Source organism: Phoca vitulina, unplaced genomic scaffold (assembly GCF_004348235.1).
Source record: "Phoca vitulina isolate PV1807 unplaced genomic scaffold, GSC_HSeal_1.0 scaffold41, whole genome shotgun sequence".
Lineage (NCBI taxonomy): Eukaryota > Metazoa > Chordata > Mammalia > Carnivora > Phocidae > Phoca > Phoca vitulina.
The window spans coordinates 16,080,782-16,098,977 of record NW_022589744.1 but is presented as its reverse complement, the minus strand read 5'-3'; the positions used below and the strand labels follow the sequence as shown (position 1 = coordinate 16,098,977).

Sequence of the window (18,196 nt, the reverse complement as noted above, 5' to 3'; positions counted from 1 at the left end):
GGAAGATGTGCTAGGAACGTGGTTCTCCCAGTGTTCTCTCCCAGCCAGAGGCCCAGGTGCCTGCCCTTGCCCTCCCTGCTGCCGGCAGCCCAGGTGAGCGGTCCACAGCCAGTGTGCCCGGAGGACCCAGTGTGAGCACCCCGGGCGGTGCCGGCCAGGCCCTCTGCCCCTCCTCCAGCTCAGCGGCCCTGGTCCTTGGGTGGCCTGTGCCGGCGCTGGCTTCCAGCTCGCCGCTCCAGGGTTCATGCGTGTGGTGCCGACACAATGAGACACGTCTCCAAGGAAAGGTGAGCTTGGGCACTTTAGCTTCTGTAGGAGGAGGATGGCAGCCCTGCCCTCCAAAATGTGAGCTGTTCCCCCCGGGGGACACACGGACTCCCGCGGAGGCAGCCAGCACAGGGCAAGGCCATCAGGAGTCACAGCTGGGGTGGGAGGCTGAGTCCCATCCTGTGCTCTCTGCCCCAGCGACGGGTGTGGGTGACCCTGAGGACCCAGAGAGCGGGGACCAGGCGCAGCTGCCCAGCACTGTCGTCATGTGTTCCGGGGGGGGGCGCGGTGAGTCACCCATACCTTCCCTCTTTTGCAGAGGCAGCTGATTAGCACATTCCAGGGCCTGGATCTGCTGGGAGGCTGTGGGGTGGAGTCCAAAACCTAGCAGGGCTGGTGGATTAGCAGGCAACTTTGCACGCTCAGGGTGGTCAGTTAAGGCTTAACAGCCCGGGACATCCCAAACCTCCCTGTCTTCCTCTCCCCCTCCCTCCTTCTCTTCTGCTCTCTCCAGGTGCTTAGAAGCTTCGGTCCCGGAAGTGCACCAGCCCCTGGAGGTGCCCCGGCCTCAAAGCCTGCTGGCAGGGAAGGGGCCTGCTGTGGGCCTGCACCCATTCTCCTAACGGGCCCTCCGGCTCCTGGCTTCTGCTGGATGCAAAGCCTGACTAGTTGTGTTCCTTGGACTTTTCAGAGTGAGCTTTTTGGATTCATTGTCTTAGTTTGCTTTAGTCCTCTAGAAGGCAGAAGCCCAACATTGTACAAACCAGGTCACTCCACGAGTCCACGTGGGCGTCAGGGACCAAGCTGGATCAATACAGGTTTGGTTCCACTGTGGTCGCATGAGAGAGAGACTTTGCGAACAATCTCAGGTCAGATGCTCACCCCTGCTTCTGACGGAAGGTTTCCAAATGAGATGCCTCAGGTCATGCCCGTGGTTTAGAGGACAGTCCCATGTCCTCGCTAGAATAAAAAGCACATTAAGTACCTTTCAGGGGGTCTGTTGTGACTGGGGGGCTCTGGGCACCCGTCCCTTCTCTGATCCAAATGGAAACGCCAAACCCACAAACCCCCAAGCTCTCAGCTCACCTTAGTCAGATGGACCAAGGGGTGCGTCATTGGGGTTGCCAACAGGCTGGCGCTTGGCCTGTCTCTAGCCCAAAGCCGGGTCACTCTCGGGAAGGGCTGCACCCTTGGCAGCCTCATCCAGGGTTCTGGGAGGGCAGACAGAACTTCCCATGACGCCAGAATAGGCAATCTTCTCATCAAAGGAAAGTTCTGTCTCCTGGAAACCAGCCAGAAGAAGCTACACTGACTCCTCCCAAGTGACCAGGAGTTAAGATCACCTGGCACCATCCTCTGAGCCCTGGAGTACAGGGACACTGGGCACCAGCCCTGTATGGGGGCCCTGGCAGGGCCTGGGCTGGGAGGGGGGTTCCCATGGGGCTGGACCGGCCAGCAGCAGGTGGGGGCTCTGAGGCAGGCTGGGGAACCCTTCTCAGGGCAGGGAGGCTGTCTTAGGCAGTGCCCTGTTTCTCCACAGCATTTGGCCCAAGGCTTTGCACCTAGAGGGTGTTAAATACATTTGGTGATTCGGTTTTGCTGGATCAAAACCAGCCCGGTGACGAAAGGCTGCTGGTAAGCAGGCTGCCTGCCCCTCCCAGTGCCCGTCAATCTGGGCTGTGTCCTCGTTCAGGACTTGGGTGAGCACCCAGGGGATCTCACCAATGTCACGGGTTGAACTGCATCCCTCCAATATTCCTGTGTTGAGGTGTTAACCCCCAGAACCTCAGACCGTGACCCTATTTGGAAATACAGTGGTCACAGATGTGATCAGTCAGGATGAGGTCATGCTGGCATAAGGAGACCCTAATCTGATGACTGGTGTCCTTATAATAGGGGAAATTTGGACACAGACACGCACGCGGGGAGAAGGCCATGTGGACGTGAAGGCCGAGATGGGGCGATGTGTCTACGAGCCAGAGAACACCCAGGACCACCACCAGAAGCCAGGACATGGGCCTGGAACAGATTCTCCCTCCGAAGGAACCAAGCGGCTGACACCGTGATCTTGGACTTGTGGCCTCTAGAACCACAAGAAAATAAAGTTTGTTTAAGTCCCCAGTCTGGTACTTTGTAACACCAGCCCTAACACGTGCTGCGGGGGCTGTCCCCGACGCCGCGGGCATGCTCCTGGGTGTGCGCGCCCATGTCTCCTGCCTCTTCTCTCCACTGAAGCCAAAGCCGCCTCCAGACGGTGGCTACAGCGGGGAGGCAGCTGCCGCTGGCTCAGCTTGCTGGGCATCTCCGTAGCACCCACTGGTTACGCTCTTACAGGCGTCTGGGCCAGCAGAGCGCGCCCCACGGGATATGATGGCCCATCTGGGGGAGCAGACTGGATGCTCTCTTAAGTGGGAGCACGTGTGCCCTTGGCAGAAAGTGGCAGGAGCCTGGAAGCAGGGGAAGGGTGGGGGGCGGGGACATGGGGCTGGAGGGAAACAGGGGCATTGTGGGGAGGGCTTCCTGGCGGGCAGCGTGGGCTGGGCAGGTGGGACCGGAGACATTTATTTAGATCCTAACCCATGAAGTTTCTGAGGAGGAGGGCAGAGTGGCGCAGGCCCGACAGAAGGTGACAAGTGACCGGGAGGGATACGGGTAGGGCGGGGCCTTCTCTGGCAATGGTCAGGGCCCTGTGCCTCCTCCGCTGTGGGAAGCCCCCTTGCTTTCCAGGAGGTGGAAGCAGCCACCCTCACCAGACATCATGGCCTTTTCCCTGAGTTTCCAGGCCTTGGGGAGATGCCTGGGCCCTCCCCACGACCTTGGTACCCACTCGCCTTCCTCAGGGGTCCTGTCCTTCTAGTGCCTTCTCCTACCTTCTATAAGGCACCTTCTAGGCCCAGCTGTGGGGCAGACAGCAGTGGCCGGGAAGGATCTGACCCCTTTGGCCGGGGCACAGTGACAGGTGGGCTGAAAGATGAGCCACTAAACATGATCCTGAGCGCAGGGCCGGAGCTGTTCCGTTTCACCCCTCCCGGCAGGAGCATGACTGCACAGCTTTATATAGCACCGCGGGTCCTATATAAGGGGGAAGTGCCGGGTCACAGGCAGCACAGGGGCGGCGCCGGCGCTGGAGGAGACTGCATGCGCTGTCCGAGCCGAGCCGGACACGTCCCTTCCCCGAGCAGCAGGGTCTCCACAAGGTGGACCCGCCACAGCACCCAGGATGCCCAGCAGGACCAGCCGCTACGCCAGATACAGCCCACGGCAGCGGCGCAGGCGGCTGCTAGCCGATCGCAGCGTGCGCTTCCCCAACGACGTCCTGTTCTTAGACCACATCCGCCAAGGGGACCTGGAGCAGGTAGGCCGCTTTATCCGGGCTCGGAAAGTCGCCCTGGACACCATCCACCCCTCAGGTGAGTGCCTGTGGGGCCAGCGCAGTGTCTACGGGGTCAGGGGAAGGTCTCAGCCTTGACCCCTCCTGCCCTGCTCTGCCTTGCCCTGCGCAGGCCTGGCCGCCCTGCACGAGGCTGTGCTCTCTGGAAACCTGGAGTGTGTGAAGCTGCTGGTCAGGTACGGGGCTGACATCCACCAGCGGGACGAGACTGGGTGGACACCCCTGCACATTGCCTGCAGCGATGGATACCCAGACATAGCCAGGTGAGAGGCTTAGGCCAGGGGCTTCGTCCGAAACGCTCTGGCCTCAAGTGGCCTCCAGGATGTGGTCTCGAAAAGATGGCCCTGGGAGTACAGCTAAGAAAGAACCCTAAGAGCTTCTAGAATCTCCTTTCTGCCCTCTTCCCTAGAGCAAACTGGAAAAGTCAGCCATTGTTTCTGGAGGGTCAGGTTTCCTCCTCTTCACCCCTCCTGGAAAAATTAAAAAAAACGTGTACCTCAGGACTCCAGCCTGCGACCCTGGGGATGGGGTGAGAGCACCCTGCGGGCCACCTCCCCACTGCCAACCTTTGCACCCCAGGTACCTCATTTCCCTGGGGGCAGACAGAGACGCAGCCAACAACGATGGAGACCTGCCCTCAGACCTCATCGACCCAGATTTCAAGGACCTGGTGGAGCTCTTCCAAGGGACCAAGATGGACTGAGCCCAGCCCTGCCCTCCCAGGGCTCTGGCCCTCCCTAAAGTAGTTGGGTGCCCACCTCCCCCAGGTGCTTGGACCTGCCCCACCGGTAGGGCAGGCAGGCGGCCAGGACCCCCGTACCTGGGCACAACCCCCACCCCCCACACTTCTGGCCTGGCTTTTTCTCCAGGTGAATTTTTTATTGTGACACTTTTTACTTTTTCAATAAACGTCATTCCCTAGCCCCTGGTGGTAGCCTGATTACTGGGGACGGGACCCTCCCAGTTCCCCCGCTTCCGGTGGTCAGCAGGCCCTGCTATCCATGCCAGGCTTGGGGGACCAGAGGACAGCGCCAGCGCAGGGAGCCAGAATCTCGGGGCTCCCGGCTCTGAGGTCTCCGACCGCGCCAGCCCCGGACCCCCAGGACCCCGCCGTCCCCAGCCCCTCAGCTGCGCTCCCCAGGGCTCCGCAACCCCAGACACCGCCGCTTCCGGACCCCATCCCGCTGCCCCCGCGTTCCCCGCCCCCGGGCTCCTCAGACCCCGCCGGCCCGGTCCACGCCCTACTCCGCGTCACGCCGGCCCAGCACAACCGGGTGCGCCGGGACCGTAACCCACCCCACCGGCCTCAGGCCCCGCCCCCGAGGCCCCGCCCCCGCCGCCATGCGCGCGCCGGCCGTCACGTGGCCTTCACGCTCCCCGCGCCTGCGCACGCTGCGGTGACGTCACTTCCGGCCGGGCCCCAGCTGGCGGCGGCGGCGGTGGCCGAGCGGGCGAGGTGAGGCGGACGCGGGGGCGGGGGCGTGGGCGGGGGCGGGGCGGGCGCGGCCGGGATCCGCCCTGGCGCGGCGGCTGGCGAGGGGAGGGCCGGGGCGGGGTCGCGGAGGGCCGGGGGCGTGCGACCCGTTTGGTTCGCTGCGCCCGAGCCCCTGGGCCTGCTGGGGGGCGCGCATCCCGCCGCGGAGGGTGCGGCGAGGAGGGGGCGTGGGGACGTGGCGGGGTCGGTCCGCGCCGGGTCTGGTGACCGGGCGCCCCATATCCCCCGGGGAGTTGGGCTCGGAAGGAGCAGCCAGGGGCCCGCCCTTTTCAGTCTCTGAAGCAGCCGCCGCCGAGGTGGACAAATGTCCTGCGTTCCCCGTTTTCCAAAGGGAACATTCCTGGGGCTGCTTCTTGGCTCTTGGAACGCAGCTGGCCAGGCCCCCCCGCAGTTTTTCCTTCTTTCCGTTATCCAGCCTTTCCCACAGTCCCGGCCTCCGCAGGCCAGGTGGTGCGGGGCTAGGTGCAGGGTGGAGAGGGAGTAAGATGGGCCCGGCCCTCAGGGAGCTAGCTCACTGGGCTGCAGGACCTGGTCCGCCCACGGGGGCTGCCACCGTTGGTGGTGGACAGAGTGCCACCAAGGAGTGCAGGGCCGATGGGGCGGAAGCCGTGTGTGTGTGTGTGTGTGTGTGTGTGTGTGTGTGTGCGCGCGCGCGCGCGCGCGCGCGCGCTGTTTCGAATTACAAAAGCAACCTGGGTTGTGACAAAGCTCAGGGGGTATGGAGGTGTACACATCCTGTCCTCGGGCCAGCCCCAGGTAGGCTTTCAAGAATAGGCGGTCTTTTAGCTGAATCTCAAGGATGAGTAAGACCTTATTGGGCGGAGGGGACACCTTGAGCAAGGGCCCCTGAGTGGGCAGTGGGGAGCAGCGAGTGAGTTCTGGGTAGAGAGCTTTTAGAGAGGAGTGGGGTGGGGAGGAAAAGGACAGGAGCCATGTCCGGCAGGACATAAGCTTGATTTGGGGTGAGCTGAGGGGATGGTGAGGTTTCTGGGCCAGGTGGTGGTGGGTACGTGCACTCAGGGCTGTTGCTTGGGATGGGAGCTGCAGGAAGGAGGGCGAGGGTGCGGCACTTAGAGGTTTTGCCCCGGGGGTCTTCAGGGGAATGCCCCTGTTGGGTATCCAGTACAGCAGTATTCTGGCACCTGCTTGGTTAGTAGATTATTTTCTGGAAGTCTTAATGGCTGAAACTGTTGAGTACCGCAAAGACACAGAGTATCATGGGAAAGTGGAATCTAAGAAAACATGAGTATCAGAAATTCCAAAGGAACACAGAACGACCATCATTTGCATCACTGATTCTAACTCCAGAATACTCATTGTCACTTTTCTGAACAACAGAGTGTCCTTTCCTCTCCTGTTCTTAGGCATATGGCTGTGTGTTGGGAAAGAGTCTGAGACTGGGGGACTGACGGCTGGGCTTTGGTTCCTCCCATGCCCTACCTCCCCCCAGGAGGTCTTGGAAGGTCCTCGGTTCCTGCGCAAGAGCAAGGTACAAACCTTATCCATCTCGAGAGACTCCCTCCTTGTCTCTGAGCAGAACCGCATTGATGTCAGGGCTGTCCAGGGACCTGCCAAGGGGTGCCAGGAAGGGCATCGGCGGGCTCTGGGGTGCTCAGGTCAGCTGAGCTGTCTGGGCCTGGCCCTGCCTGCTGTAGCCCTGGAGGCCCAGATCCTGGGAGTCACTGGGGATTCAGACCCTCTTTGCTGGATGGCGACTGCTTGCTGTGGCAGGTGGCACTGCTGCCTTTTCACATGTCCTGGACATTCCTGGGCCTCCACCTCCCTGTGAATGGGCTGCCTCTGCATTTGGGGTGCCCAGCACTGTCCTAGACCGTGCTTCTCCCAGAAGTGCCCAGTGAGCATCCTTGGGGGCAGCTTTGGCTTAGATGAGTACTCTGAGGCCCAGAGAGGGAAGGGATTTCCCTGGGGGCAGCAGAGCAAGGATGGATGACCTCCAGCCACAGAATGGTTCTGGACCCTGCCTGCCGTGTGCCTAGCACGTAGCCACCAGCTGCCATGAGCTCGATAGCCGTGGACAAGGGTCAAGCCCTGCAGAGTGCACAGCGCGGGGGCAGCGAGTGGTTCTCTGTGGTGATGGCAGCTGGCACAGGTGGTTCTGATTCAGAGACTATGTTTGGGGGTGGGCTGCAGCCCAGCAGTCAGACACATCTGAAGGAATAGATTGGGCCAGGCTGAGGGCTTGATTGCATTAGAGGGTCCAGGGTGTGCAGAGCGGGGGAATTACTTGGGGAGGGGTGTCAGGACTGGGGTAGGGGGAATGGTGCAGGAGGCTGTGCTGTTGTTGGGGGGATGGTGGTCGGACAGGCGGTGGCTGGAAATGGGAAGAGGTAGCTGGAGAGCACACCGGAGGCTCTGGGAAGGATGGCCCTGGGCTTGCCGATGGTGGGATCGTGGGCTGAGGGGAGACCGTCGTTGCGTCGTTAGATCTGAGACACCAGTGACTGAGCTGCCCTTCACATCATGGTCACCAAGACTGGAAGGATGCTGCAAACATCAACGTGCTGGTAATTGCCAGATGTGATCCTATTACCTTTTTTTTTTTTTTTTTTTACGATTTTATTTATTTATTTGACAGAGAGAAAGACAGTGAGAGAGGGAACACAAGCGGGGGAGTGGGAGAGGGAGAAGCAGGCTTCTCGCTGAGCAGGGAGCCCGATGCGGGGCTCGATCCCAGGACCCTGGGACCATGACCTGAGCCGAAGGCAGACGCTTAACGACTGAGCCATCCAGGTACCCCAGAGCTGAGGAAATAATTGTGCCTCTAGTCCTTGTGAGCAGAAGAGGGAAAGCAAATGAGGGGAAGGAGGGAGGTGGTTTAGGAAGCGGTGAAGGCCAAGTACTCTCTGACTGGGGCCTCCGGCCTGCCCTCCCCTAGGCTGCTGCCCCTGCCCCTCATCTGTGCACGAGGTCCCCATCCTGCTGGACTGGAGGCTCCGTGGTCCTCCATGGCTCGGCCTGTCTTGCTAGGTGTCCTTGGCACTCCTCCAGGCCCATGCCACTCTCCCCAGCACTCTGGTCACCTGGCCCCTCCACACCTGCCTCTTTCGTGGCCCTGCTCAGCACTTTCCCCCAGCGGTAAACACACTCAGATGTCCCTCTGCTTCAGCAGACATGCCCCGTGGTCATCCCGGCCTCATGCCTCCCTTCATAGCTGCTCCTCACAGACACGCAGACCTTGGCTGACTGCCCACTTCCTCGCCTTACTCCACTGAGACCCTTCCTGCTGAGGTCAGTGGAGATTTTGTCATGCTGGTCCAGTGGTTGCTTAGGTCCAGGTTGTACTCCAGCTGTCCCCTTAGATTTCTCCCATCGGAGCCTCTGTGGTTGGCCCTCTGCTGGGGGTTGCTCCCAGTGGGCTTGTGTCCCCAGGCTTCCATCCTCTGTCCTTTTGGGTCAGTTCCTTTTGCTCAGCCTCAGTGCTGTGATTTGCCTGTGCTTGCTGTGGTTCGGGCTCCCAGCTGAGTCGTCTTCGGTGGCAGGAGCAGGCTCGACATACACCCCTTTCTTTAGTGGCTCTTCCTTTGGGTGCTTCTCTGGCCGCTCCCGTGCCCCTCCCAGCGGCTGCATGGCCCTTGTCTCGGGCACATACCCAGGACTGGGATGGCTGTCACTGTCAGGGGGTGCATATTGATTGCTTTTTTTAATGGAAACTTTTTTTGGCGTCAGGATTGGAGGCCCAATCACCATAGGAGGTGAGGAGGGTGAGTGAGTGGCAGGGCACTGTCCCTTCTGTCGAGCAGCAGGCCTCTGGCCTCTCAGGAGGCTTCTTCTCCAGGAGAAGCTTCCTGGTGCCGCTGAGTCCTGCCAGGTGGTGGGGTCTGGGGGCGGTGGGGCCAGTACAAGATGTTGGCGATAAAGGCCCAGGGAAGGCAGGCTGAGCTGGAGGGCGGGCTGGGAGGGCGCAGGGGTTTCTCCGGTCTGGGAAGACAGGCTGGTGGGCTATGATCTGCTGCTGGGAAAGGAGGCAGAAGGTGGCTCTTTTTTAAAATGTCATTTTATTTGTTCTTCAAGCCTCCAGCCTGTGAAAAGCTGCTGAATGTGTGATGTGAAGGCGCTTCCCTGTCCAGTTTGTCCAGGGTACCAGAAACCTGAACTGAAGTAGGATGTCCATACGGGAGGGCGTTTGTTGACAAATGTACAGGCCTGGGACAGGGACTTCATCGTGCTGCTGGTTTAGGCGGGAAGCCCAGTGGGCAGCGGGGCTGGGTCCTCAGTGTGGGGACCGAGTGCTCTGTGGGTCCGGGGCTCAGGTCACAGGCACAGCTCCTGCAGGCTGGCTACTCTGGGGCCAGCCCAGCTTAGGCCTGGGGTCTGCAGAGACAGAGAGGAGCAGGTGAGGTGTCTATGTGTGTGCAGGTAGGGTGACGGGAGCCGAGAAGGGGTGAACACCTGAGTTAGCTGGAGAGGATGAGTAGGGGACCCTAAGATGAGGCCACATGCCCACAAAGGCCGGGTGATCTCCAAAGGCTGCCCTGCGGGGAGAGGCCCACAGCAGGGCAGGTGAGGTGGGGAGGGCAGGTGCCCTGCAGCAGGGGCCTCTGGATTGAGGAGGACAAACTGCAGGAGGACTAAGAGCACCTGGGCGGGAGGAGAGGCAGGCCTGGCTGAGGGCAGGCAACGGCTGGCCGGTCCTCCTGGTCTCTCCATCCTGTCGTGTGTCACATAACTGGAGCTTTCTACCTTGTCCCACTGCTGACAGCCCCTTGAGTGTCCCAGGGTGTCCTTAGGCCAGAGAGGGCTTTCCCTCTGCTTGAGTGTTCGGGGGGCTGATGTCTGAGAAAGAGGACCATGGGCAGTGAGACCCCTGAGTTCAAGGAAGGAGAAGTCCCTTTGTGAGGGGCTGGGCTTCTGCAGGGTGGGGTGGGGTGGGACATGGGCTGCTGTGTGTCCTCCAGGAAGCTGGTTTTATGCTCTTTTGTGCTGCTTGTCTTGCTCCCTGGGCTTGTGTTTATCTGTGCAGGTGTTCAAAGGTTGGATCCTTGATGACATGACTGAATAAACCAGAGAGCAAGGACCCACAGCAGCCCACCCTTCTGGCCCTCTGGGAAGGGCTGCATCTCCATGCTCTGGGCTCCAGGAGGGAGGGGGGCAGAGGCTCTTGTGCTCAAGACCTCCCTCCCACTGCCCCCGGTACCTGGGGTCATCTGTTCTGGGGCCAGGCCTGGGACTGGCCCTGTGTAGGCGGCTTCCTTACTCTGTGCTCTGTTGTCAGCCAGAGAGAGGGGACAGCGTTCCCTAGCTAGTTTGAGACTGAGCCTAAAAATACCGACCCCCAGGACGCCTGGGTGGCTCCGTTTTTATGCGTCTGCCTTCGGCTCAGGTCATGATCCCAGAGTCCTGGGATCGAGCCCCACATCAGGCTCCCTGCTTAGTGGGGAGCCTGCTTTCTCCTCTCCCTCTGCCTGCCACCCACCCTGCTTGTGTTCTCTCTCTGACAAATAAATAAATAAAATCTTAAAAGGAAAAAAAATACTGCCCCCCCCCCCGCCCCCCAGGGCTATAAAATCTGAGCTGACAGAGAGGCTGTAACGGGCAGCACCCTGGGGTCTTGGTGCCTGGGTCAGGCCCAGGAGCTTCTTGCAGGCTCACACTTTCCCTCTAGCCTCCTGCCCTGTTGGGTCCTATCCAGGGCCCTGACTCGCTTGTGCCCTGGCCTCCGGGACCAGGAAGCTGGGCAGGTTCCCTGCACCCCCTGGGCCTCATACTCTTTTGGGCTCCTCACCACGAAGTCCGTCCCTGTTTTACAGATGGGAACCAGGCTCAGCGGAGACAGCACGCCAGGCCCTGCAGGCAGGGGGGGCAGAGTCAGGGTTCACTGGGGCGCTGCAGCTCTCCCCTGCAGGCCCAGACTTCCCTGAGAGGTGTTCCATGACTCTGGAAAGGGAATCTGGGCACTGCTCCTGGTGCCATCCCAAGCCACCTGACGGGGGGGAAGGGGCTCCCTGGGTGGCGGTGGTCCAGAGGCTGGGGGCTGCCTGGAATGAAGGTGCTCTGAGTTCAGGGGCAGGTTGCTGGCCCCCAGCCTCCATCTGGTTTGCCTGGATTGTGGCTGGGCCTCACCCCCGAGGGGATACCCGGTAGGCAATGAGCCCACAGCAGTTTGGCGTCGCTTGAGGGAGAAGGTGGGCCCCACGCCCCTTCCCACTCTGAAGCCCCCACGGAGAGGGTGACTCTGTCCCACTCCCAGGGTCTGGGCTTCCCTTTTAGAGGCCGAGGGGACCCGCCAGTGGAGCGCAAGGACCAGACACTCCCGCAATGACCAGGTGGGTCTTAGGCAGTGGAGTGGCCTCCCCCGGGGGGCAGGGGGTGGGCCCCGCTCTGTCCGCATCCCTTCCTTACATGTTGCCCCCCCCCCCCCAGTTCCCCTGTCTCCAGAGTCGTCTACAACGGCAAGAGGAACAGTAGCCCTCGCTCTCCCCCCAGCAGCAGTGAGATCTTCACCCCAGCCCATGAGGAGAATGTGCGCTTCATTTACGAAGGTACGTGGGGCACCCCCAGCCAGGACTGGGGCTCCGAGAAACTCCCTGGAGCCCCCCTCCTGCCGTTCCAGGGTATAGGCTCTCCCCCCGCCTTTAGGGGCCGTGTCTGGTGAGGAGGCCCAGTTCTGGTCATGGGGGGCAGGCAGCTCCGAGGGGAGGAAGCATCGGAGCGGGTCAGGTTGACTCCCGGGGGGAACCGCTGTGGAAGACGGGACGGTGGTGCGCTCCGGGAGGACCCGGGCGTGTCGAGAAGTGGTGTGGCCGGGGTGTGTGAGCATGCGTGCACCCGTGTCCGTGAGTGACACGTGTGCCCGGAGGTGGGAAAGGAGGGGCGCCTGAGCAGAGGATCGAGAGCTGATGGGTCCCACGTGTCTCTGTGAGTGCAGCCCTAGTCATGGTGCAGACAATGACAGGCCTGCTAAGAGCCAAGTCAGGGGGGCAGAGAGCAGAAATGGGGTGCTCTGAAGACAACCTCAGGTCAAGAGCAGGCCAGGTGGGGGCTGAAAGCCGTGAAGGAGGGGGCTGGGGGATGGGGGAGGGGCTACCAGGATGCTCTGAGGGCTGGGGAGGGATGAGGGCACTGATCACTTGGATTCTGCCTGACTACCCAGCCATGCTGGGGGCTCTGACGCCACCCCCTTGTTTTTCGCAGCCTGGCAGGGCGTGGAGCGAGATCTGCGGAGCCAGATGTCAGGCAGCGAGCGGGGCCTGGTGGAGGAGTACGTGGAGAAGGTCCCTAACCCCAGTCTGAAGAGTGAGTAGAGGAGATGACCTAGGAGGGAGGGGCTGGCCGGGGGGGCTGTGCTGGGGGGAGGGCTGGAAGGCAGTGTGGCAGAGTGGACCAGGTCCCAGGGCTTCCAGGGGCAGGTGCGGGATGGGGGGCCCAGACCTTGCCTCTCCATCCATGCCACCACTGAGCGCTCTGTCCCGACAGCCTTCAAGCCCATCGACCTGAGTGATCTGAAGCGCCGGAACACGCCGGACGCCAAGAAGTCCTGAAGCGCGCGGTGTCCCTCCCCTGGCCTCTGGGAGACCCAGGCGCCGCCTGATGTTGGTCTCCTGCGGGTTCGGTCCTGGGAGGGGGAGGGGCTGTAAACCCCAGGACCAGGAGGGGCATGATTGATGGCCAAGGCCCGCCCTTCCTCCCCGAGCCCCCTCCTTTCTTTTCAGGGGGTCTCAAGCTGCCCTGTCACTGGGGGTAGAGGGGTTTGGGCCCTACCAGCCCCTGCTCCCCCCGGAGTTGCATCTCTGGAGCGCCTGCTCTGCCTGCCCTCACCCCAGGGCCTTGACTGACTCCTCTCCACTTCCCACCACCTTCCATTGTCCCCACCCCCTGACTGCCCCCCCAGCCACTTCCAAGGTCAGGAGGGAGACAGGGGGGCCTCTGCTGTCTCCCAGGCTGGTGGGACTGGGCTTGTCCGTGAGGTGGCCAGGAGGCAGGAGGCGGGCGGCCCCTCCCATACCTGTTGTGTATCCCCCACCAAGCCCCGCTGCTTTTCTGGGCTGGACACCTTGGGGAGCGTCTAATTCTTCACCCTGCTGTCCAGCCTGGCCCCTTCCTTCCCTGCATCAGCTTCGGGATGGCACCAGCTCTCCGGGCCTGGGATGCCACCGAGCACTCCCTCACAAAGGGTCTTGGGCAACCAGGCCTAGCCCCTTGCTGTCTGCGGCCCTGTGGCCACAGCAGTCCCCTCGGGCAGGGGCATGAGGTCGACCCTGGCCCTGTACCATGTGCTGGGATGGTCACCAGGGTCCCCTTTTCTTCCTGTGTCCTCTAAAAGCCAAGTGTCTGTGACTGGAGCCCAAGGACCAGTGAATAAAGGCAGGTGGCGTTGGATCGGCCCCTTGGTCTGTCAGGCCCCTGTCCCGGCAGCCTACGCAGGGCTGAAGATCCAAGGTCAGACCCCTGAACCCAGAAATTCCGTCGGATCCCTGGGTTCCTTGAGTGGGGCTCAGGCCTCGGGGGGGCGGTGCTGTGGGAGGTGGAGGTGGGGATTTCTGGAGGAGAGAGGCTGAGGTGGCTCTCCTGTGCTCTTTAGGGGACCATTGCCTTAGGGGTGGGGGCCCTGGAGGCAATAGCCTCCCTCTGCAGCCCTGGACCTACACACTGGACCCAGGGGGGAGTGGCATCTCCGCCATTCAGATGAAGGGGTGGCCGCTGGGGCCTGAGAGAGACCCTAGTGCATTTGACCTTCAAACCTGGAAAGCCCTGGTAGGCCAAGCCCAGAGACGCCAAACTGGAATTTATTTTGGGAACATCCTTTCCTGGAAGAGTATTCTGGGGCCTACAGGTGACTCCAGGAGGCATCTTCTTCGGGGGGGGCTCCCCAGGGACAGGGCACGGGAAGGACAGGTCATGTAATAAGCAGCCGCCTTGGCTTGCGGCCAGCGGGTGCTGGTGGTGCAAGGCCCTGAGCCAAGTCTCTAACCACGTGGCCTGTCTGCTCCCGGGGACCTGTGGCGTGTTTGGCCGAGGCATTTGAATGCCCGCGGCTACCCTCCCTGGCCTCCTGCACTAGCAGTGATAGCCGGGGACCTGTTCACCCGACCACCACTGTGTGGCCCACAGGAGATTCCTCAGGGGCTTTTCACTCCGGGTCCCTGCCAACTTAGCTTTTGTGTGAAATGGAGGCCCTCAGCTTGTGGTCTTTCTGCCAAGACCACCTCGGAGGTGGGAATGTGGTGAAGAGGCCACATGCTAGGAGGGAGGGTGGAGCTCAGATGGGGGCACTGGAGGTGGAGCCTCTGGGGGCAGGAAATGGGTGGGGGTGGATGGAGGCATGCTGGCTGGGCGTGGAGCCATCCCTTCCCTAACTTGGGGTCCATGTGTCCCATTTGGAGATTTTGCCTAATGGGTGAGGACTCTGAGCGGTCATAAAGGGGGTCTTGGGGACCAGGGGGAGGGGGCAGAAATGGGGTTGGGGGGATGCTAGCTAATGGGGAGGTCCTCCCGGTTGGTCTGGCCCAGCTTTCAGATGGGCATGGGCCCTCTGGTCTGAGCCCAGCCCCAGCTGTGCTGCTTTCTCCCAATCTGAGGCCCTGGGGATCTTCCCCAGGGCTGTGTGGCTGCCCACAAGTGGCTGGGGAGACCCCTTACCTCTGGTACAGTGAGGGCAGTGAGCATCTTGGTGGAACAGGGATGCATCCATTGCTCCATCACGTTGTACTCTGCGCATGTGCACATCACTAGTTCATTCAATGTTGACAACTCCATGGGGCAAGTTTTATTACCCTACCTTTACCTCCTTTCAGAGACTGGCCTTATTCAAATTTTAGGGTTTTAGTTTTATCAAAATTTTGATTTAGTAAATACTGATCATGCACTCTGAGCATCTTTATGTGTATTGAGCATGAATAGTAATCCCCAAACTTTTAATTCCCAGCCCATGTTCCCATTAACATCTAATTATATTCTAGGTGGGTTATGGACTCAGGATGGGAAGGCAGGGTGTATCCGCTGCATCTGTCTGCCTGACTTGTCCCTTAAGTCTTACCTCCCCTCCCATTTATATATTGGAGACCCCTTGGGTGCTTCAAGATGGAGTGTCCTGCATTCTGGATTTGGCCGGTCACTTCCTTCTGTTAGCAGGCTCCTCTGTCCCCTGCATTTCTGTAAGCTGAGGTGAGATACGGAGGCTGGGTGGGATGTAAAATGATTGCTCTGGCTACTAGTTTGGGAACAGGCTGTAGGCAGATGCAGGGTAGAAGCAGACCTATGGGGCTACCTCAGTGAACTCTAGGAAGCTCAGTGGGGAGCATGTAAGGAGCTCTATGTGGATGTGTGGAATTGGAGGGGTTGCATGGGAGGATGAGTCTAAAGCGTGGATTTGGGAGGGCCACAGGGGCTGGAGATGAGACTGGGAGATCACCTAAGATATTGATAGTTTTCACATACCAGTAAGGGAGGAGGGTGGCCTGATCCCTGCGCACTACAGTCAAGGAGGGGAGGAGGTAGCAGGAAAAAGGGCTGAGCAGTGGAAAGTGAGGTCAGAGAAAAAGCAAGCAGGGGGGTGGGGGGAGGAGGACCTGGGGCTGAGGGCTGCCAAAGTGTCCAGGAAGAGGTGGAGGTCAGGGAGTGGACCAGCCTTGGTGGTCTTCTCCTGGCCCCACCTACAGACAACCACTTTCAGCTGTATTTCTCTTTCTTAGTAGCATACACACACTGTTCCTTCGTGATTTTTCTATTTCATTCTCTTCCCCACTGCCACCTCCCATCCACCATCCTCCCTAGACAGTTCTTTTCTCTCATGACTTTGGTTATGTCAGTGTTGAGTATTTACATTATGATGTCTATATTTGTATTTAGAGCTGAACCATGTGGTAAATTGTGATTGTTTTTTTCTGCCCAACTTTGTTTTCCTCGAAGTTCCTAATGGCCTTCTTTTTTCATTTGCTTAGTTTTCTATGTATTAATACTAATTAAGTCTTGAACTCTCCACCAGGTCATCTGAATTTCCCCTCAGTGTGTTTAGTCATTTGGTCCCCTTGAAGGGTGTCCCTCCTGTAACTCTCTGCCCTGCTTGAGGTCCCCTCCCCCAGTGATGCAGTCTGCCTGGCACACGGCGGCCGTCCTGGGTATGACCTCTCAACTCTCCCAGGTTTGATCCCTGTTTATTGTAGTCCAGGTTTTCCTCTTTCTTGTTCTTCACACTCATTTTAGTAGCACGTACGTACACACGCATGCATGTGCACACATGCAAGGCAGTACTCGTATATTTTGGGGAAGGGCCTGAGGTCAAGGACGGCAGTGGAGATGGGGGAGAGGCAGAGGGCCTGGAGTGTTCCTTTTCCTGGACAGAGAGATGATGTGTGGGTGCTGGGCTGTGAGAAAGTGGGTTCCCCCACCCATCCCCTCTCCTCCCCACCTGCAGGGCTGCCTGGTCAGAGTCAATGTTTATTGGCTGGGCAAGTCCAGCCCTTGCCAGGCCTCTGCCTCCACCCTCAGCTCTGCCGGTCTGCTGCAGTTCCCTTGGTGACAGGGACAAGGGTGAAGGAGAAGGGCAGAGGGAGTCAGGATAGGGAGGGCTGTCAGGAGGCCACTAGGTGAGTGGTGCACCCCCCAAGGCAGTCACCACCCCTGAGCTCAGCTAGCGTGAAGGAGAACTGCTCTCCCTGTGCTAACTTGTGCCCACATAGGCTTCCAGGCCTCAAGGGCTGGCGGGGCTTGCCCTGTGGGCAGGGGCTTGGGAGGGCCTGGGAGAAGAGGTAGCTTGAAGCCTCAAGGTCAGGGGCCTCAGTCTTCCCCCCGCATGGCTGGTAAGGCCTCCCTGCTCTGCAGACTGTCCATCACAGTAATGCTGGACACCCGCCTGGGCCGCAAGAGAGCTCCGTCCCCTGTAACTAGCCGCCCCCTTCTCCCTGCCCACCTCTCTCCCTTCCCTCCCTGCCACATCCGGGCCTGCAGTGGGTGTGGGCAGCGCAGGGTGAAGGCCGCCTCAGGAGGCCCCGGTGCCTGGTGGGTGAGTAATTTTATTTACCTTTCCTGAGAGGCCCTCTGTCCTCTCATTTTCTCCAATTAGCCTGGCTCTGCCTGAGCAGCTCCAGCGCACGTGGCCTGCGGAGGCTGTGGGCAGCCCACCCCCCAGAGCCCCGTGGTCACCTCCCACCAGCTCCGTGAAGCAGGGACACCCGGCAGGCCGCTGGAGCTTGTGCTCTCGCTCTGGCTCCTCCCTCCTCCGATGGCGTCCTCCTCCCCGACACCCCCCCACAGGCGTCACAGCACGGTCCCGGGGCACTCTGGAGTGAGCACAGCCCCCGCTCCGGCCTCTGCAGCAGACGCGCTCTCCCCAAGATGGCAGCGTGGGCCTCAGGGCGCGTCCCCAAACAGTTGGGTTCCCCACCCCAGTGCGCCGCCCGGCTCTTCCTGTAGGGGACCCTCTGCTCTCTCCTGGTGGGCACCAGCCCTCGCTGCCCGCCACGCAGGGTGCCCACCGCTGCACTCCGCTGTCCTGCCACACGCTGGAGTGGGGTGTCACGGGTCGGGCCGCTCTGCCAAGTGGTCGCGTCAGGACCACGCAGAGGTCTTGGGAAAACTGCTGCCGTCACTCGGGTCACTTCAGTTTGGGGGTTGGCGTCTCCCCATTTTATCTGCTCCGCGGTCGGCAAGCTGTGGCTAGAGCCAGATCGGGTAGAGGCCGGAGAAGGCCTCCAGTTCGGGGTCGGCCCGCGATGTCCTGACGGGGCCCGAGGCAGAGAGGTCGCCGTCCTCTCGAGGGGCTGGCGGCTTCCCTCAGCCGCCACCCACCCCGATCGCGGGCCTGTGCCGCGGGTGGGGGCCAGAGCCAGCGGGGCCACCCACTCCGGCGCAGGGTGTGTGGAGCCGCACCTAAAGCAGCGGAGGCGGGGGGCGCACCGCCAGGCGCCGCGTGCCGTCCGAGCCTGTGCGGGGCTCTGGCCCCGATTCATCTGTAAAAGGGGGAGCCCCAGCCCGCGCCCCTCCTTCAGCTCAGCTCTCCAGGCCGCGCAGGGCAGGGACTGCTCAAACCCTTTATTGTCGGAGAACACGCGTGTCCTCGAGCGGGGGCGCCCCGCACCCCGTCCGCG

The 18,196-nt window shown here is 60.9% G+C and overlaps 2 protein-coding genes across 2 annotated transcripts; both read left to right on the top strand.

Annotated features, from left to right (window-relative positions):
* The first annotated feature begins 3,373 nt into the window (after positions 1-3,373).
* On the top strand, positions 3,374-4,496 carry PPP1R27 (protein phosphatase 1 regulatory subunit 27). Its single transcript, XM_032429835.1, has 3 exons — positions 3,374-3,677; positions 3,771-3,921; positions 4,238-4,496. The coding sequence occupies exons 1-3, from the start codon at positions 3,488-3,490 to the stop codon at positions 4,359-4,361; spliced, it is 465 nt and encodes a 154-aa protein (XP_032285726.1). The 5' UTR covers positions 3,374-3,487; the 3' UTR covers positions 4,362-4,496.
* Positions 4,497-7,627: 3,131 nt separating this feature from the next.
* MCRIP1 (MAPK regulated corepressor interacting protein 1) lies at positions 7,628-13,495 on the top strand. Its single transcript, XM_032429839.1, has 5 exons — positions 7,628-7,678; positions 11,382-11,437; positions 11,535-11,653; positions 12,306-12,407; positions 12,588-13,495. The coding sequence occupies exons 2-5, from the start codon at positions 11,430-11,432 to the stop codon at positions 12,650-12,652; spliced, it is 294 nt and encodes a 97-aa protein (XP_032285730.1). The 5' UTR covers positions 7,628-7,678; positions 11,382-11,429; the 3' UTR covers positions 12,653-13,495.
* The last annotated feature ends 4,701 nt before the right edge of the window (positions 13,496-18,196 follow it).